The 16,492-nt window shown below is 35.1% G+C and overlaps 2 protein-coding genes across 2 annotated transcripts in view; both read right to left on the bottom strand.

Moving 5' to 3' along the window:
- The window catches only part of LOC135071256 (very long chain fatty acid elongase 6), a 53,993-nt gene extending 51,572 nt beyond the window's left edge, over positions 1–2,421 (bottom strand). Inside the window, exon 1 of the mRNA XM_063965040.1 lies at positions 1,877–2,421. Within this exon, the coding sequence (XP_063821110.1) occupies positions 1,877–2,067 (191 nt within the window). The 5' untranslated portion in view covers positions 2,068–2,421. The remainder of the gene's footprint in view (positions 1–1,876) is intronic.
- A 4,637-nt stretch (positions 2,422–7,058) lies between these two features.
- LOC135071243 (vitamin K-dependent gamma-carboxylase) lies at positions 7,059–16,050 on the bottom strand. Its single transcript, XM_063965029.1, has 9 exons — positions 15,851–16,050; positions 14,455–14,621; positions 13,721–13,873; positions 13,238–13,403; positions 12,569–12,754; positions 10,200–10,363; positions 9,301–9,785; positions 8,039–8,525; positions 7,059–7,528 (listed from the first exon to the last, which is right to left on the bottom strand). The coding sequence occupies exons 1-9, from the start codon at positions 15,919–15,921 to the stop codon at positions 7,161–7,163; spliced, it is 2,247 nt and encodes a 748-aa protein (XP_063821099.1). The 5' UTR covers positions 15,922–16,050; the 3' UTR covers positions 7,059–7,160.
- Between the last annotated feature and the right edge of the window lie 442 nt (positions 16,051–16,492).

Here is a 16,492-nt window from a genome sequence, read left to right as displayed (position 1 = left end):
CAGTTATTGAACCACTTTACATGCACATGTACAGATTTATTTTATTTATATAACAGTTTTATAAATCTGCTTAAAAGCTATTTTTATATTAATTAAATCAACAATATGCAAGCAGTTTTAAAATAGATTAAATATCATTGGCATTTAAAATATTGATGATATTATCCTACTTAGATTGTAAAAAAAAGAAACCTGTCTATCAACTATTTAAAAAGCTTATTGTTTTTTTATTTAATAAATTGTCTGTTCTCATATATTTTAATTTGTAATAACATATTTTAAATGCAATTTTTCAAAATATTATGCAGCTGTGTGTTACTTTAATTCAACTTATTAATGAAAACATAAAATAATGAAGTTTCAATTCAATCTTATTATAGGCTGAACAATACAGTTTGACTTTGGACTACAAAAGCAATAGGACTAAATTTTTTGTCTTTAAGAAAAACTGTTTAGGATATTAATATTATGATGATCTAAACTTAATATTAATATTTAAAAACATCTTGAATATTTTTGAATGACTAACTTTATATAAAAAATATGTACTAGGTGTCAGTCAATGTTGTTTAGCAAAAAGTATTATAGCCATAAGTTTACATTGATATATTAACCCTCTATCTTCTATAATATAAAAATGAATCCCAAAATGTGTTGGTAAGCACATAACTCAACAACCCCTGGATCAATTTATCCAATTCTTTTTTTTTAATGTTCATTGAAGTTCAAGGATGGTTTTTACGGTGAGATTTGCAAAATTCAACCGTGTCTACGGTGCGAATATGCGGGCGGCCGCTAGTTTAAAATAAAAACCAACAGTACCTAAAGTTATTCAAAACAAAAAAAATTACAGTACACAAAAAAAGTTTTACAATGCTCATTTATTTTTACTTGCTAATTAGAGATAATAGAGACATTATTGTCATGTACATATTATGTATTTTTAGCATACTTCAATACATAAGTATTTGAATTTCCCCTGCATACCATTAACATTTACACATAAATGAATGAATTTAATTCTACTAAACTATTATTATGACTATTATGAAATTAGATTAAGCAGTAGGTACCTACTTAAGTAATTTAATTGTTTAAGTGTAAACATTTCTAAAAATGAAATAAAAATATTTTATTGTTCTAAGTTTTGATGAGTTCTTTTAAGTTAAGAATAATTTTGATTTAGTGACTATTTAATACCTAAATCAAGTTAGGGCCTGTAGGCCTGGTAGGTATTCCATGATAAAGTTCTTAAATTATGCCAATTTGAGACGTGTTATTCCAATTGGATTTTATCACTTATAAAATATACTACAAAAACTCAAGCTAATATATATGTTTAAGTATCTGGTTTTCCTTGTTTTTTCCATTTATTTCAATATTTCCCTGTCCATTATGAACTGCTGAGCACTGCTAAATTACTAATTATTTTCAAAGAATTGTAAGAATAAACTAATTAGTAAATTCTGAAATTCTTAGCAATAGATATTAAACTTGCACCTGCTTAAAATCAGATAGTTCAGAATGAAATTATAAAGCATAATTATACATTAATACCAAACCAAGGCATCAAAGTAGATGGCCACTAAATCTATCGGATAATTAATTATATGTATTTAATAATTTGTCTCCGGTGGAACTCTAATCTTTGACTACTCTTACTAATGATAATTTGTATCGTATGTAAAATCATATTTAAATAAATATAAGCACGGTAAGAGAAGTCTCAATAAACAAATAGGATTACAATATAAATTGTTTTACACAAGCGCTGGTATGAGGTCACATGTATTCTAGTACTGATGCCTGTCAAGTTCAGTGCTATCAGGCATTATGTACATAGTATCACCTTGTAAATAAGGATTATGAGACTTACCTGGGGCGATTCTGCATGTAGTATTGACCCCCGTAAATAAAAGCCATATAAGCTCCCACATAATAAAATGCCACAGTCCAGTTTTCGGTCATCCACTCCCTATACTTATTATGTTGAAATTCGTTTTCAAATTCGAAAACGTACGAATAATTCGGCATAACGTCCAGGTTGTAAGACATTTTTGACTCCATATTTGTATGTAAACTAGTCCAAAAGTCTTTCACTGAAACAGGCAGGCACTCAGCAAATTGCTTTTACTCAGAAAGTTACACTGATCACAGGTAGATGATTTAACCTAAAAATTATCGTGATACGAAGTGTATCGTTATATCACAAATGACAAAACGTCAATATTTCGAAGGGGTGGCGAGGCGTACTGCCTCTTTGATAGTATATTCTGTAATGACCACGCCGCGCGGTAACGTTGACTATTTATTCGAGGTGACGAGGCATCCGCCGCAGTCAAAACCTATACGGTTCGACACTACAGCGCGACAAAATTGAATGAACTAGATAAAAACGATCACGCCACGCCGCCGTGTCTTCTTAAAATCATTTTCTTTCATCTTTGACGTTTACTTACATGACATATTTGACAAACGTCCGTCCGACAGACACCCCACCCGGCTTCAATGTTACCATTTTGCAAAAATAGTTTGCTAGTAGAGGAGTGCTACCGGTAACCGGTAGTCGTGTCGTTCCAATATCGAATCGAAACTTTCGGATTATAGCCTGACCAGGAACATAAAAACCCTCGCCATGTTGCGGAAAACTAATGGTACTAATTTCTTTTAATGGCAACAGTAACTGAAAACTTCATTGACATGTCACCTTGCATGTCAGTCTATTGCTGTCAAAGTGTAAACAAACTTTATTTTAAATGTGCGCAAGATTCCGTGGAGGGTAGTTGAACGGGAAGCATGGTCGATCTGTTTTAATGGTTTCAATTTATTATTTAATGGACTTTAGTGTACAAATTTGGTGAACATTTTGTGTTCTAAAGTGCAGTGAAGTGATAAAATATAAAAAACATTGAAATACTTCGAATTTGAGCGCGCATCGAGTGTCGAGTGGGTTGTCGTATGAACAACCCGCTTTGGACCCGGTGGCGTCTCGAAACCTGCTTACGGGCATACTTAACTCCACGGAATCCATGAAAAATCAATAGAACTGAAATACCCACGTTCTATTGATAACTATGTCAATATTTTTCACTCGACATTGGCAGAAATAAACCTCCCAGAGAGGTTTGGTTGCCACAAATAAAAAAAAAAAAAAAAATGTGCGCAATTAATTTTGTGAATTATAGCCCGACCAGCCCCCTTAGACAAAACGCACTTTTTGATCGAATCGAAAATCGAATCCGTCAAAACTCCATACAAAAAAGGGGCTTTTCGACCACTTTTCGACTGGTTTGCGATTATAATTTGCACTTTGTCTAGACCCACAGGAACATAAAAACCCTCGCCATGTTGCGGAAAAGTAATGGTACTAATTTCTTTTAATGGCAACAATAACTGAAAACTTCATTGACATGTCACCTTGCATGTCAGTCTATTGCTGTCAAAGTGTAAACAAACTTTATTTTAAATGTGCGCAATGAGGATCATTTCGATTTTTAGCTGTGAATGCAGATTTATAGGTCTAAGAAATCCTTAATATACAGTCCAAAAATTTTTGTTCTACGACAAAAATTGACGAAGTTATGGCCAAATTACTAAAAAAGTTCACTGACCGCCCGGCGCGGGACCGATGACGTCATTATATCCGATCCGAACGCTGCCGGCGTACTGCGTGGATAGAAAATATTTTTTTCTAGCCAAACTATCAGTTTTAGAGAAAAACTTGTTATGACATTTATTCATCAGAATAAAGTAAGCTATCGATAGGTAATTTTTTTTAAATAGAAATTGTGAAAAATATCGCAAAAAATCCACACGCTCATACGATTCAATGGAACGCGGAGACGCGATTAGGGTCTCCGCGATGGTATATTTGGCGATTTATTCAAATAAAGTGTTCATAAGTGTTGTTAGAGTCATATCTTCGTCCAAGTAAAATATAAAAATGTATAAATATTATTTTATTTACTTCTAACAATAAGTATAGCTGAGGCAGATACACTCTACCTAGGCTACAAGACATTGCTATGAAGATCATTTCGATGTACACGCAATACCTACCTGTTATTTAGTTTTTCTGAGGTAAACCTACGTACCTACCTAGAACCAGAAACTGGTTATGACTTGACCCCCCTCCCCCCAGGCCAGAAGCTGGGTAAGGCTAGCCCCTAAGCATAAGCTAGGTATGACTCCCCCTCGGCCAGAAGCTGGGTATGACTAACCCCCCCCCCCCCCCCCCAGGCCAGAAACTGGGTATGACTTGCCTCTCCCCCCCCTCTTACCAAGGCCAGAAGCCGGGTAAGGCTTGCCCCTCCCCCCAGGCTATAACCTGGGTATGACTTATCCCCTCCCCCCCCCCCCCCCCAGGCCAGAAACTGGGTATTAGCACTCATATTATGTATTATTATGTTCAAAACAAACAATCATAAAGTTACACTCACCCCAACCGCTTCTCCGCATTCCATCGAATCGTATAAAAATGTGGTTTTGGACATAGCGATACTTATTTTTCACAATTTTTATTTTTAAAAATTACTGGTCGATAGGTTACTTTATTTTGATGAATAAATGTTATTAAAAGTTTTTTTCTAAAACTGATAGTTTAGCTGGAAAAAAATATTTTCCATCCCAATAGTACGCCGGCTGCGCTCGATTCGGATATAGTGACGTCACGCGGCCATGCGTACGTTGTCTTTTAGGGGCAAAAACGGCCTATGTTTATTACTTAATATCTTCGTAAGTAATGGTCCGATTTGGATAATTCAAAAAGATATATCTTTCTTATGTCTTAAAGATTAATGTAGATACTAGTTTTATTGAATTTTCTACAACAGTACTGATCCTCATTGATTTTGTGAATTAAATTGCTAAAATCTTTTTATAGTCGTGAAAGAAAAGTGGTTCACAATGTGTTAAAGTATTTGTCGAAGAGAAATACTAAGGGTTCGGACAATATTTTCATTGAATAATGTTTCCGACAAAGGTTGTCAAATTGACTGACATGTTTATCGTATAGTACAGTCCACTATGAAAATTAGCTGTGGTTTGTTTCAACTACCTATTTTAAAAAATTTGTCACTTTCTAAGTGTTGAATTTTATGGAATTGGGAAAGAAGTACCGAGTTTGAAGCGTTCATGAGCAGACATTGCAGTTGAATATTCAAGTTCTGAATTTGATTATTGATGAATAATAAAATAAATCCTACTAGCTCGATTGATGGTTTCATTTAATTTATTTAAACCAGGTTACCTATAATAATATTTTTTCGTTAATTTATGAAAATATCAAATTAGCCCGTAATCCTGAATCCTGTTATGTAAAGTTAGCCTATTAATTTAACACAGGTACGACTGTACTCAGTGTTGCACTATCAAATGCAATTGACGCGCCTCTATGCCAGGGTTTTTATGTTCCTGGTCAGGCTATAAATTGCTAAAATCTTTTTATAGTCGTGAAAGAAAAGTGGTTCACAATGTGTTAAAGTATTTGTCGAAGAGAAATACTAAGGGTTCGGACAATATTTTCATTGAATAATGTTTCCGACAAAGGTTGTCAAATTGACTGACATGTTTATCGTATAGTACAGTCCACTATGAAAATTAGCTGTGGTTTGTTTCAACTACCTATTTTAATTTTTTTTGTCACTTTCTATGTGTTGAATTTTATGGAATTGGGAAAGAAGTACCGAGTTTCAAGCGTTCATGAGCAGACATTGCAGTTGAATATTCAAGTTCTGAATTTGATTATTGATGAATAATAAAATAAATCCTACTAGCTCGATTGATGGTTTCATTTAATTTATTTAAACCAGGTTACCTATGATAATTTTTTTTGTTAATTTATGAAAATATCAAATTAGCCCGTAATCCTAAATCCTTATACATAAAGTTTTAGCCTATTGATTTAACACAGGTACGACTGAACTCAGTGTTGCACTATCAAATGCAATTGACGCGCCTCTATGCCAGGGTTTTTATGTTCCTGGTCAGGCTATAGTATTTCACATGTAAAACGCTATAAAATGGGTGCGGACTCAGCCTGTGCTTCGTTCATACAGTTTCGTTTAATATTAAATATTGTGATCTCTCGATCATTCATAAGTTTTAAAATTATTAAGCTATTGCACAAATAAAAATTGAAAATTACAAACAAAAGGTTGGAATGGAACACACCCTTTGTCTTAACGTGTTGTGATATCCGTATCCGGTAGTCCCATTTCAAAAAGTTATCCCGCTCTTTTTATTCTAGGTATTTAGAGAACTTTGTTCATACAACTTTATTACATTTATTTTTCCCTCTTACTTTTAAAAAAATTCAAAGGCTGATAAAGGATAAATAAATACATTTATTACGTACTAGCGGCCGCCCGCGACTTTCTACGCGTGGATCCCGTTTTACCCCCTTCATCTATCTTACGCGGTTTAGATTTTTTCATACAAATGTTTTTTCCCGCTAACTCCCGTTCCCGTGGGAATTTTGCAATATCCTGTTGTAGCTAAGTTTAAAGTTTACTAAGGTACCCGCATGCCAAATTTCAAGCGTCTAAATTAAGCGGTTTTCATACAAAAGGGTTTACCCGCTAATTCCCGTTCCCGTGGGAATTTCGGGAATTAATTGTTGTAACTAAGATTTAAGTTTACTAAGGTACCTACATGCCAAATTTCAAGCGTCTAACTTAAGCGGTTTAGATTTTTCATACAAAAGGATTTTCCCGCTAATTCCTGTTCCCGTGGGAATTCCTAAGTATCCTATAACCTGCCCAGGAGTATGAAGAATAATTGTAGCAAGTTTCGTTAAAATCCGTCGAGTAGTTTTTGTTTCTATAAGGAACATACAGACGGACAGACAGACAGACAGACAAAAATTTTACTGATTGCATTTTTGGCATCAGTATCGATCACTAATCATCCCCTGATAGTTATTTTGAAAATATATTTAATGTACAGAATTGACCTTTCTACAGATTTATTATAAGTATAGATTTAACTGCAGAACAGTGTGATTTGTATAGGTAAGTAATACCAATACTTAGTTACATAATGTATGTGTGAAGGTAGAGTCAACAATGCTTGTATACTATCAGCAAAAAAAACAATAGATTCCTTGACGACAATATTGTTTTTTAATAAATATAAGGAAGACACAAAAGCTTGTCACTTATCTAATAACATTCAAACGTATTGTAAAAACACTGAGCTACACCTTTAAGAACAATATATCCAAACGTCAACATATTACGGAGCCTTCGTAACAATTCACTGCCTATGGGTAGTTTCGGCTTTGGTTCCATAGGTTCAGTTACTTCAGAGCTGTTGTAATAAGTGTACATGTAGAAAGCAGGCTGGTTTCCAATGTTGAGGACCTTGTGGAAGCTTCCAGATGTCACTAGAGTCGAGTTTCCGACGAAGAGCTTGGTAGACTGGCCCTTGTAGGCCTTGGTAACCTCTGACTCGAAGGCGACCTGCCCTTCCAATACGGTTAGGGTGACGTTCTTCAGCTCGCTGGGAATGAACTTTTCTTGATCGTAACCTGTGAAGGGCAAACAACTTTCTAATGTTTCAAATACAGGTGAAGGTATCGTGGAAGGTATTGTGTAATGTTAAAAATAACTGTTGTTTTATTAATATGCAATAAAATTTTTGGATTTGAATTTAATATCAAATAAAAGTTACATTCAGAGACAAAATCTATCAAGGTATCGGTAAATCACATTGTTCAATAAAAAAGAAAAAAGCAGCCTGTACCCAATACCTATGTTATTGTAGGTGTACCTAATCCAACTAACTATTATACTAATTTTGTCCTCTTAATGTATACCTATCTGGAAGATATATTATCGCTTCCTAGCCATAAGTTTTAATTTTAAATAAAGGGTAGGTAATCTATCTCTAATATCAACCATGGGTCAAACACTCAAACACCTACCTAGTTACCTTGACATTGAGAATATTTATTTTTCTAGGTATTTTTTAATTTGAAAAACATTGTAGGCGGATGCTGTAAACATACTAACTTACAATTTAGGTAAAAAAAACTCACCAGGAAAATCTGCAATAAATGTTACGTCACTGTAGTTACTCCAAGAAAGGACATTATTCCTAATATCATCTAATGCTGTCCTCCAATGCAGTGCTTCGTCGAGTAGAGGCATCAAGTACGGTACAGGCTGCAACGGCGACCAATCTGCCTTCAACAAATCCACTTTGGGATCAAACATTCTCTGGATGAATCTACCGTTCATCGAGCACCAAACGTCTATGTAAATGGAGATATTTTTTGGAATCTTCCGATACGTGTAACTCTTTCCCGATTGAGCTAACTTTTGTTCCAAGCATTTGGCGTACTGGTGGACCATATCGCCGTGTCTGGTCCACCGGTCGTTCGGAGTGAAGAGATCGGGGTCCACGTAAAACTCTTGGTTGGCATTATTGTCGACCACCTTAATGACTATCGAGTGCGGCTCCCAAGTGTGCACCATCATATCCCAGGAGTAGCCATAAAGGCCATTTGTCCAATTGTTGTACCCCTAAAAAAATCATCATTAAAATTTCAAGAATTAAGTAGAGCTTCATAAAAAAGTTATTCTTGATGTTAGCAAGCAGTTTAGGGAATCATGACTCATTGCTATAAATGTAGGTATAAAACTATTATAAGTAGCTATTGTTCCGAGTAATTATTAAGTGTTTTAAGTAAACTGTTTAACTAGCAAATTTTAGTTAACAATTTTATTAATCTTCTGATACTCTAATTATTATCTACTTGCCTACTAGTACTTTGTCAGTCATGCAATATTAATGTAATATTAAATAGGTTATATTTATATTTATACAATAACTATTGTTATTTTAGTCATTTTTAAATTGATTTAGTAATAATTAACCTACTTTATTTAGTGTATTTTATTTATTTCCGTTTATGTTGGGTCAATTAACTATATAGAATTGCAACAATTATGATTTTAATAACTACCGGTAATTTTATTATTATTTTATTGTCGATTATAATAGTAAAATATAAAACCTACTTAAACTATTTTTTGAAATATCTTTATACACTTTTTTTTAGGTTTTAAATCGATTTACGTTTCGAGTTGATACTAGAATTACAAAAGCCAATCAGAGACGTCAGCCAATCAGAAGCGTTGATTGATCGAGGCATTCGACAGCGGAGCCGGAACTAGAGTCAGTCCACAGAGCATGTAAGTAAAGTCAGTCTTCTTGACCATAGAGTAAAGTAATAAAGTTAACAGAGTTTAATTTCCACCCAATAGTAAGTAGTAGGTAACCTAGGTAGTTACGTACCTTAGTAATGAAATGTGAGTATGGTAGAAGCGCTTGAATTATAACGAAAGCTATGATGAGATACGTCGTCAAACAGTTTTTTCGATAATTTTCTGTATCGTTCGTCACTTCTGTTTGATCAACACTCTTTGTAATATTTTTCTTTGGATTACAATCATCTTCACTTTTGGGATTGGTAAACACTTCATCGTTTGATTCGTCCGTGTTGTCAGCTAAATTATTAGGTTCATTGACATCTTTACAATCGTCATTGACTTCATCTTCATCGGTTACGTCATTTGTTAGACCTTCATCAAAATCCTTATCATCAAATCGGTTGGTCCAACATTGGCACCCCTTTGAGTGCCACATTATAACTCTGAACAAATCGCATAGTTTATTTTTGTAAGTCAAATATTTTTCGCTGGCGAGAGTAACAGCAAGCTTTGGCCAGTCAAATGGGTAAAAGAGTGGCATCGTGGCTAGGCATACCCAAGGAAACATACCTGAAATTATTTAACAGTTTATTTATTTTTTTAAACTTTTATGCCAAAATATTTAACAGTTTATGTAGGTTGGTTTAATCAAACTTAGTGAAGAAGTTATGAATTTATTTTCTAAAGATGTGATGTGTTGGAAGTAGAACTGTTTTATAAAACGGAACTCTGTGGGCCATTTGAAGCCATCTTAATGAGTGCAAATGCGTTAGACCCACTTCGCGTCAGTGGCGCCACTGTCTTGGCAACTAACTAGTGACAGTGACCTTACTCTACAATGGCGCCGACTGGTGAGCGCCAAAACAAATACCCCTTTTTGACCGTTTCATAGTTCGTACACGGAAAGCTTGAGATTTCTCATCGAATAGTAACCGGAATACCAAAAAATACACATTCTTTTAGCTACATTTGTTTGCACAGTACCGATTCTGAACAGCCTGCTGTTCATGAGATGGAAGAGAGCGCAAAACAACATGGCGACGTGCCGCGAGCGCGACCACATCATCCACGCGGCCACCGTCAGGTCGAACGCGAATATGAACCAGTGCACCACCAGGTAGTCCGTCTGCGGCACTGTGAGGAACAACCTGGAAGATAAGAAAGATAGAAGATGAAGAAAAGGAAGAAGTAAGAATCTTTCTTACCTCTTTGAGTGAAATTGAGGGCAAGTGGGAAGTGACAATGAATTAAAAAAAGTGGGAATTCACTTATTATGCCTAGGCGTAGACCATCGAGGCCGATAGTTAGGTCAGGCTGTTAATCAGTACGGAGATGTATGAAAGTGCGCACAGTACACCGATTTGGTATCGGCCGATTCTTCGTACAAATTAGAATCGGGTCCAACTATCGGCTAACTAAAAATTGGTGGTCTGCGCCTAGGCTAAGATCTATGAGGTCAAACTATGTGTAGCCTATGGCTAAATTGAGGACTTAAATTATGATGATATTGAGAATTAAGAAGGTTTCTATGCCATTAATCAAGATGGTGCCTAAAGGCATCACCTTCAGGCGAATTCCAAAAATCTAACTCGTTATAAATAGTTTATATGGACACAATTTGCAATTAATTTCAACTTTGCATAATTTTAAGGACAATTGACTATAATCAATAATCATTCAATATCAATGACGTTTATATGACCGTGAGTGTTTTGACGTCATGAGCGACAGATACAGTGTGAGTCACGTTAAAGTGTACGTATGAAAATAGATGAAACTAGACCTATTTTTATCGACAAAAAAGATGTCAAAAAATTTTTGAGATTTTTTTAAAAATTTTTATAGAATTTTTTTTCTTCCAATTACTTATTGTAAAGAAAACGTAATAACTTTTAAACTAAGCGGTATATCCTCATAAAATAAAAACAGTAATAATGCTAAATAATAGGCGATACTAAAAAAATACATAAAATACACAAAAAAGGCCAACAAATAATAAAAAATGATACTTTTTGAAAAAAATCTGCTTTTAAATTCGTGTTTTTTTGGTTATTTGATAAATTTCTCCAAAAAATGCCCCTATAAGCGGTGGTTTTTATTACTTTGTATTATTCTCTATCGTATTACCTTCGTAAAATCAAAAATCGCATGTCTCTATCCCTATCACAACATTTGCAATGATCGTTTGAACTAAGCCTCTCCGGGCGCGCCATTCAACGCTTCGTTAACAACGAAACTGAAAATGGCTCTAGATTTGTAATTTTGATAAAGACAAGTTATATTTCAAATAAAAACAAAAGATTTCGAAGTAAAATAAGCATTTTAGTTAAAATTAAAATTGTCTCTACCTGTAGCGGAGAATAATGTTGTGGCAGGCCTTTGTTCAAACGATCATAGCAAATGTTGTGATAAGGATAGAGACATGCGATTTTTGGTTTTACGAAGGTAATACGATAGAAAATAATACAAAGTAATAAAAACCACCGGTTAAAGGGGCATTTTTTGGAGAAATTTATCAAATAACCAAAAAAACACGAATTTAAAAGCAGATTTTTTTCAAAAAGTCTCATTTTTTATTATTTGTTGGCCTTTTTTGTGTATTTTATGTATTTTTTTAGGATCGCCTATTATTTAGCATTATTACTGTTTTTATTTTATGAGGATATACAGCTTAGTTTAAAAGTTATTACGTTTTCTTTACAATAAGTAATTGGAAGAAAAAAAAATCTATAAAAAATTAAAAAAAAATCTTAAAAATTTTTTGACCTCTTTTTTGTCGATAAAAATAGGTCTAGTTTCATTTATTTTCATATGTACACTTTAACGTGACTCACACTGTATAGTTCCACACTTGATGCCTACTCGACTTACCAGTGGCAATGAATTCTATGTAGAGGTAGGCCTGCTCATTCAAACGAATCATTAGGCATATTAAGTAAATACAGATATATTATCCATGAGTGCACACTCTACAATAATGACGCTCGGATTATCGGTCCCGTCTTCGTGGATGAAACGATCTTTAGTGATCGCTCCTCTAAGCGTCAAACGAGCGTAAATTTTTGAGTTGTGAGTTGCGTAATTTCGGTCGCGTAATTTCTGCTGCATTCAGTGGTTGGATTCAGCCAGTGGGTGGACTATACCCTATATTAGTAATTAGTAAACTAGCGGCCGCCCACGACTTCGTACGCGTGGATCCCGTTTTACCCCCTTAGGGGTGGAGTTTCGTAAAATCCTTTCTTAGCGGATGCCTAGTTACGTCATAACATCTACCTGCATGCCAAATTTCAGCCCGATCCGTCCAGTGGTTTGGGCTGTGCGTTGATAGATCACTATGTGAGTCAGTTACTTACCTAAAAGGTGCAAACACCCAGTGCTCGCTGAGGTTCTGCACGGAGTAACCAGAGAGCCACTCAGCAGTGCCCTTCTTCAAGCCAGCCATGAAGTATAGGATGAAGAACTGGTACTTCAGAATGAAGTAGTTCCAATAAGGGACAGTGTTCTTTCGCTTGGTAGGGTCGATGTACGCATCGAGGGACCTGAAATCTCAAGAGGTTACATTGGAGAAGAAGAAAGAATTCTGTCAGCTACGACCATTCTCCAATCAGCAGCAATCACCAATGATAGAAGTACATGCACTGGCCTGCTATTGCAAACAAAATATCATGGAGCTACCCCCTATGCGCTTCATCTTAAATATGTCCTTGTGGCGACGCCACTACAAACTAGTGACCAACAGATGGCGCTGTTACTACTTCACTATGGCACACTCCGCCGCTCATACAAACCTGCATCGCGGTGACGGAGTTTTATATCCTGCCAAGTATATATAGGCAAACCAAGATGGTGTAAATTGGACCTTGGTCCCCGAGCATAACACCCGCTCGGAAGGAAGCACTAACATCTAGCTTCCTTAGTGTGGATGAACATCATATCCCACATCCTCTTTCCACTGATATCTTCACTATGAAAGCCAACAATTCCATTCAATGTTCCTGTAATTTCTGGGGTCATCCACATACCAATAGCAATCAGCATCGGTGCAGGCAAGCAGTAGCCCCACCAGCCCAAAAAGGTAGCTGTGATTGTTCCAGTAACTCTTCTCGATGAGGAAGAGGTACCAGTAGCAAACCACGAACGCTGCGGCGGCCATCTTGTATTTGTACCCGAGCATTATTCCTAGCGCGCCTGCAAATGATAAGTAAATTGTGGCACATTTGGAACTTTTTCCTTTTAAGAATACCTAGTTCATACCTAAGTGCCAAATGTTTGTCTAAATTGAATAAAAGATTTTTATTATTCAAAACTGTTTAGCAACAAATGAAGGAACTACATTGTATGTCTACTTTTGACGTCAATCTCTAAAACGGCAAAGTAACGATGAGGTGAGAAGATTTGAAACTTCAGTAAATATACCTATTATTGACCTGACTTATTTAAAGACAAGCTGTTTTAAGTGAATTTATAAGATCCGTAATTAATTACGATAATTTGATCACTATTACCAAGCCATAAGATCGCATACACGATCGCCATGTAGGGCATCGGCAGGGCCTGCAGGAACGGCAGGAGAGGGAAGCGACACAGCTTCGAATCCCAGCGGCGCTCCATTATCGCTCCCCCTCGCTCGTCAGGGATGTCGAATAGCATCGCCAACCCTGGGAAATTGCTCATGTAAAAGAGTACACTTTAAGATACATAAAAACTCATTTATTTTAGCAAATAGGCTTTTAAGAAGCACTTTTAAGTCCCAGTTAACCTTAGTTAATACTGGGACGTTTAGTGGTAGGCCACTGCTTCGGGACAATAAATGGGCCAGTGCTGAAAAGAAGCAGCGCAAGAAACTCAGCCACTATTGTCAATCTCCTTTTCAAGGGTTACATACATTAGTATTTATTGTATTCCTTCGTTTGCCAAGTTTTTTTACCATAACGGATGAGCTCTGCTAGCTAGGCGCGCATCGCATCTCATTTGTTGGAAAGTGATGATCAGGCCGAAGGTAGAAATTAATTTTAGGTAACTGGCGAACGGGAAGAAGTTGCCTAAAGGTAACATCTTTAGTAATAAAATATTATAACTTTCAGACAAATTATTCAGAGTGAGTACAAGAAACATGTCCCTACAAACTTTTTTACCTTAACATTTGTATGTTTTATAATTTTACCTACGAGTAACTATTTTAGTTGAAGTATTTTTGTACTTACATCTTAATTGTTAATGTAACGAACAGAGAACTTACCGAATAAAACACGTGTAACAGCTAAACTGGACGGATCCTTTGGCTTGTTCAAATAAATAACGATTTTCTCAAAAGTCACATCTTGTATTTTAAATTCGAACTGGTCTTCAAATTTTTCGTTGAAGCTTTTGTATAATAGAGAAAGTTTTTCATTGAATTGCATTATTCTGGAAAACATTAATTGTTATTAAAATACAAAATGAACGTTGTTCTGCAGCGTCATTTTAAAATACCTAAACATTACGTATTTCCCAAATACATGACCATCAAATGCAAGGTGCATATTGCTTGTTATACAACCACTTATCTTATTGAGGTTGTCTTTTGTTAGTTTTTGAAAATAACAAGTGCGTAAATAAGTAGGCACAAGGTGACAAAAACTCAAAATATTACATATTTATTTATTTATGCACATTGCACACAAACCTCAACTACTAAGGTCACTTTAACAATAGTTATTTTTAATTTTTTGTATGTTTTGTTGTTGTTGTACCTAAATAAATGAAATAAAAACTTGAATAAATAATATGTAATAAATAGATATCCTTGAACATTAGCCTGTGCCTCTAGTCCCAAACTAAGCAAAACTTTTACTATAGGTACTAGATAACAAATTTAAATATACATATTTTTTTGGTACATACATACTTATTATAAAGTGTGTTTGGGATAGGGCTAGCGATAATTTAAGGCGATGTTGTGATGTCAATTATATCGACAAATATGCCCCCATATGTGGGCCCACCCCCGTCCTCTTAGAATGGCTTAATTTTTTAAGTTTATTTTTTATGTGACTCTACATAAAAAATATTTCTTATGTGCCCGTCTTACAGATAAATAAAAAATTGCATTTGTAAGCCAATGATATGTGTAAAAAAAACACAAAAATGAAAAATAATGACCGAAAAACTTAAAAAAAAATTAATGAATTTTAGTTTTTTGTCAAAAAATTCAAAATAAATTAGAAAAATTAAGCTCCCCAATTCCAAGAGGAGGGGGGTAGATCCACATATAGAGGCATTTTTGTCGACAAAATTGACATCACAACATCGCCTTAAATTATCGCTAGCCTTATCCCAAACACACTGCAGATAGAAAACCCCAGACCAATACAAACAAATATGTTCATGTATACAAATGTTTGTACTGAACGGGAATCGAACCTCGGCATAGTAGTCAGTTACGAACCACTTCACCAAACGGCCGACTACCGGAAATAAGCACTAGATCAAAAGAGCAGAAAATAAAAAAGTATGTTTTCATTTCTAGTGAAAAAAAAATTATAAACATAAAAACTCACTGTAACAAGTTTTGTCCGAAATATCACAACACCGAACACCCTATATCGTAATTAATTTAAAAAATTAATAGGTAATTGAACTTATAAGTTTCTTACTTGGTTGCACCCAACGCCTGGACGTGTTTTCCGAAGTAAGGAAGAGTCCCGACTAGTGATTTCATAAGCATTAGCGAAATCAGGTAAAGGGGTGATTTTAATTATGCATGTGAACACGTCTGATTAATTATGGGAATATCAAAATGTATGCTCGTGTTCTGAAAATTAGAAAACGGTAGAGATTTTCCATTTGACTGAACGTGTATAGACTCGTGTCAACACCCACGTGTCCAGGTGTGAGTAAGGTACCTTGATGGCACCATGTGTCTGATCGAGTTGTGTGCATTCATATCATTGTAGCATAATTTATGGCATTCTCTATTAATAAGTACGAGTGTTATGTAAATTCGAAGCTTCGTTAGTCAATATTTATCCAAAAATAGAATAAGTATTTTAGAAAACCTCCCTCGTGACATTAGCGGCCTATACAGTTTACCAGCATTGGATTGGTTAAATAAGCCAATCACAGACTAAATTAAGATTGTATCTAGTTTTGAGCGCTGTATATGTCTTAATTTGCTTTTACATGATTTTTCCTTATGTTCATGTCGTCCTACATTTAAACAAATAACACTTATGTGGGTAGTAAGAAACATAAACCATATAATTTTGCACTGAACTTTGAGGTATCCATGGGTTTAA

The sequence above is a fragment of the Ostrinia nubilalis genome, chromosome 4 (assembly GCF_963855985.1).
Source record: "Ostrinia nubilalis chromosome 4, ilOstNubi1.1, whole genome shotgun sequence".
NCBI lineage: Eukaryota > Metazoa > Arthropoda > Insecta > Lepidoptera > Crambidae > Ostrinia > Ostrinia nubilalis.
The sequence above is the reverse complement of the archived record's forward strand: the minus strand, read 5'-3'. Positions and strand labels throughout refer to the sequence as shown.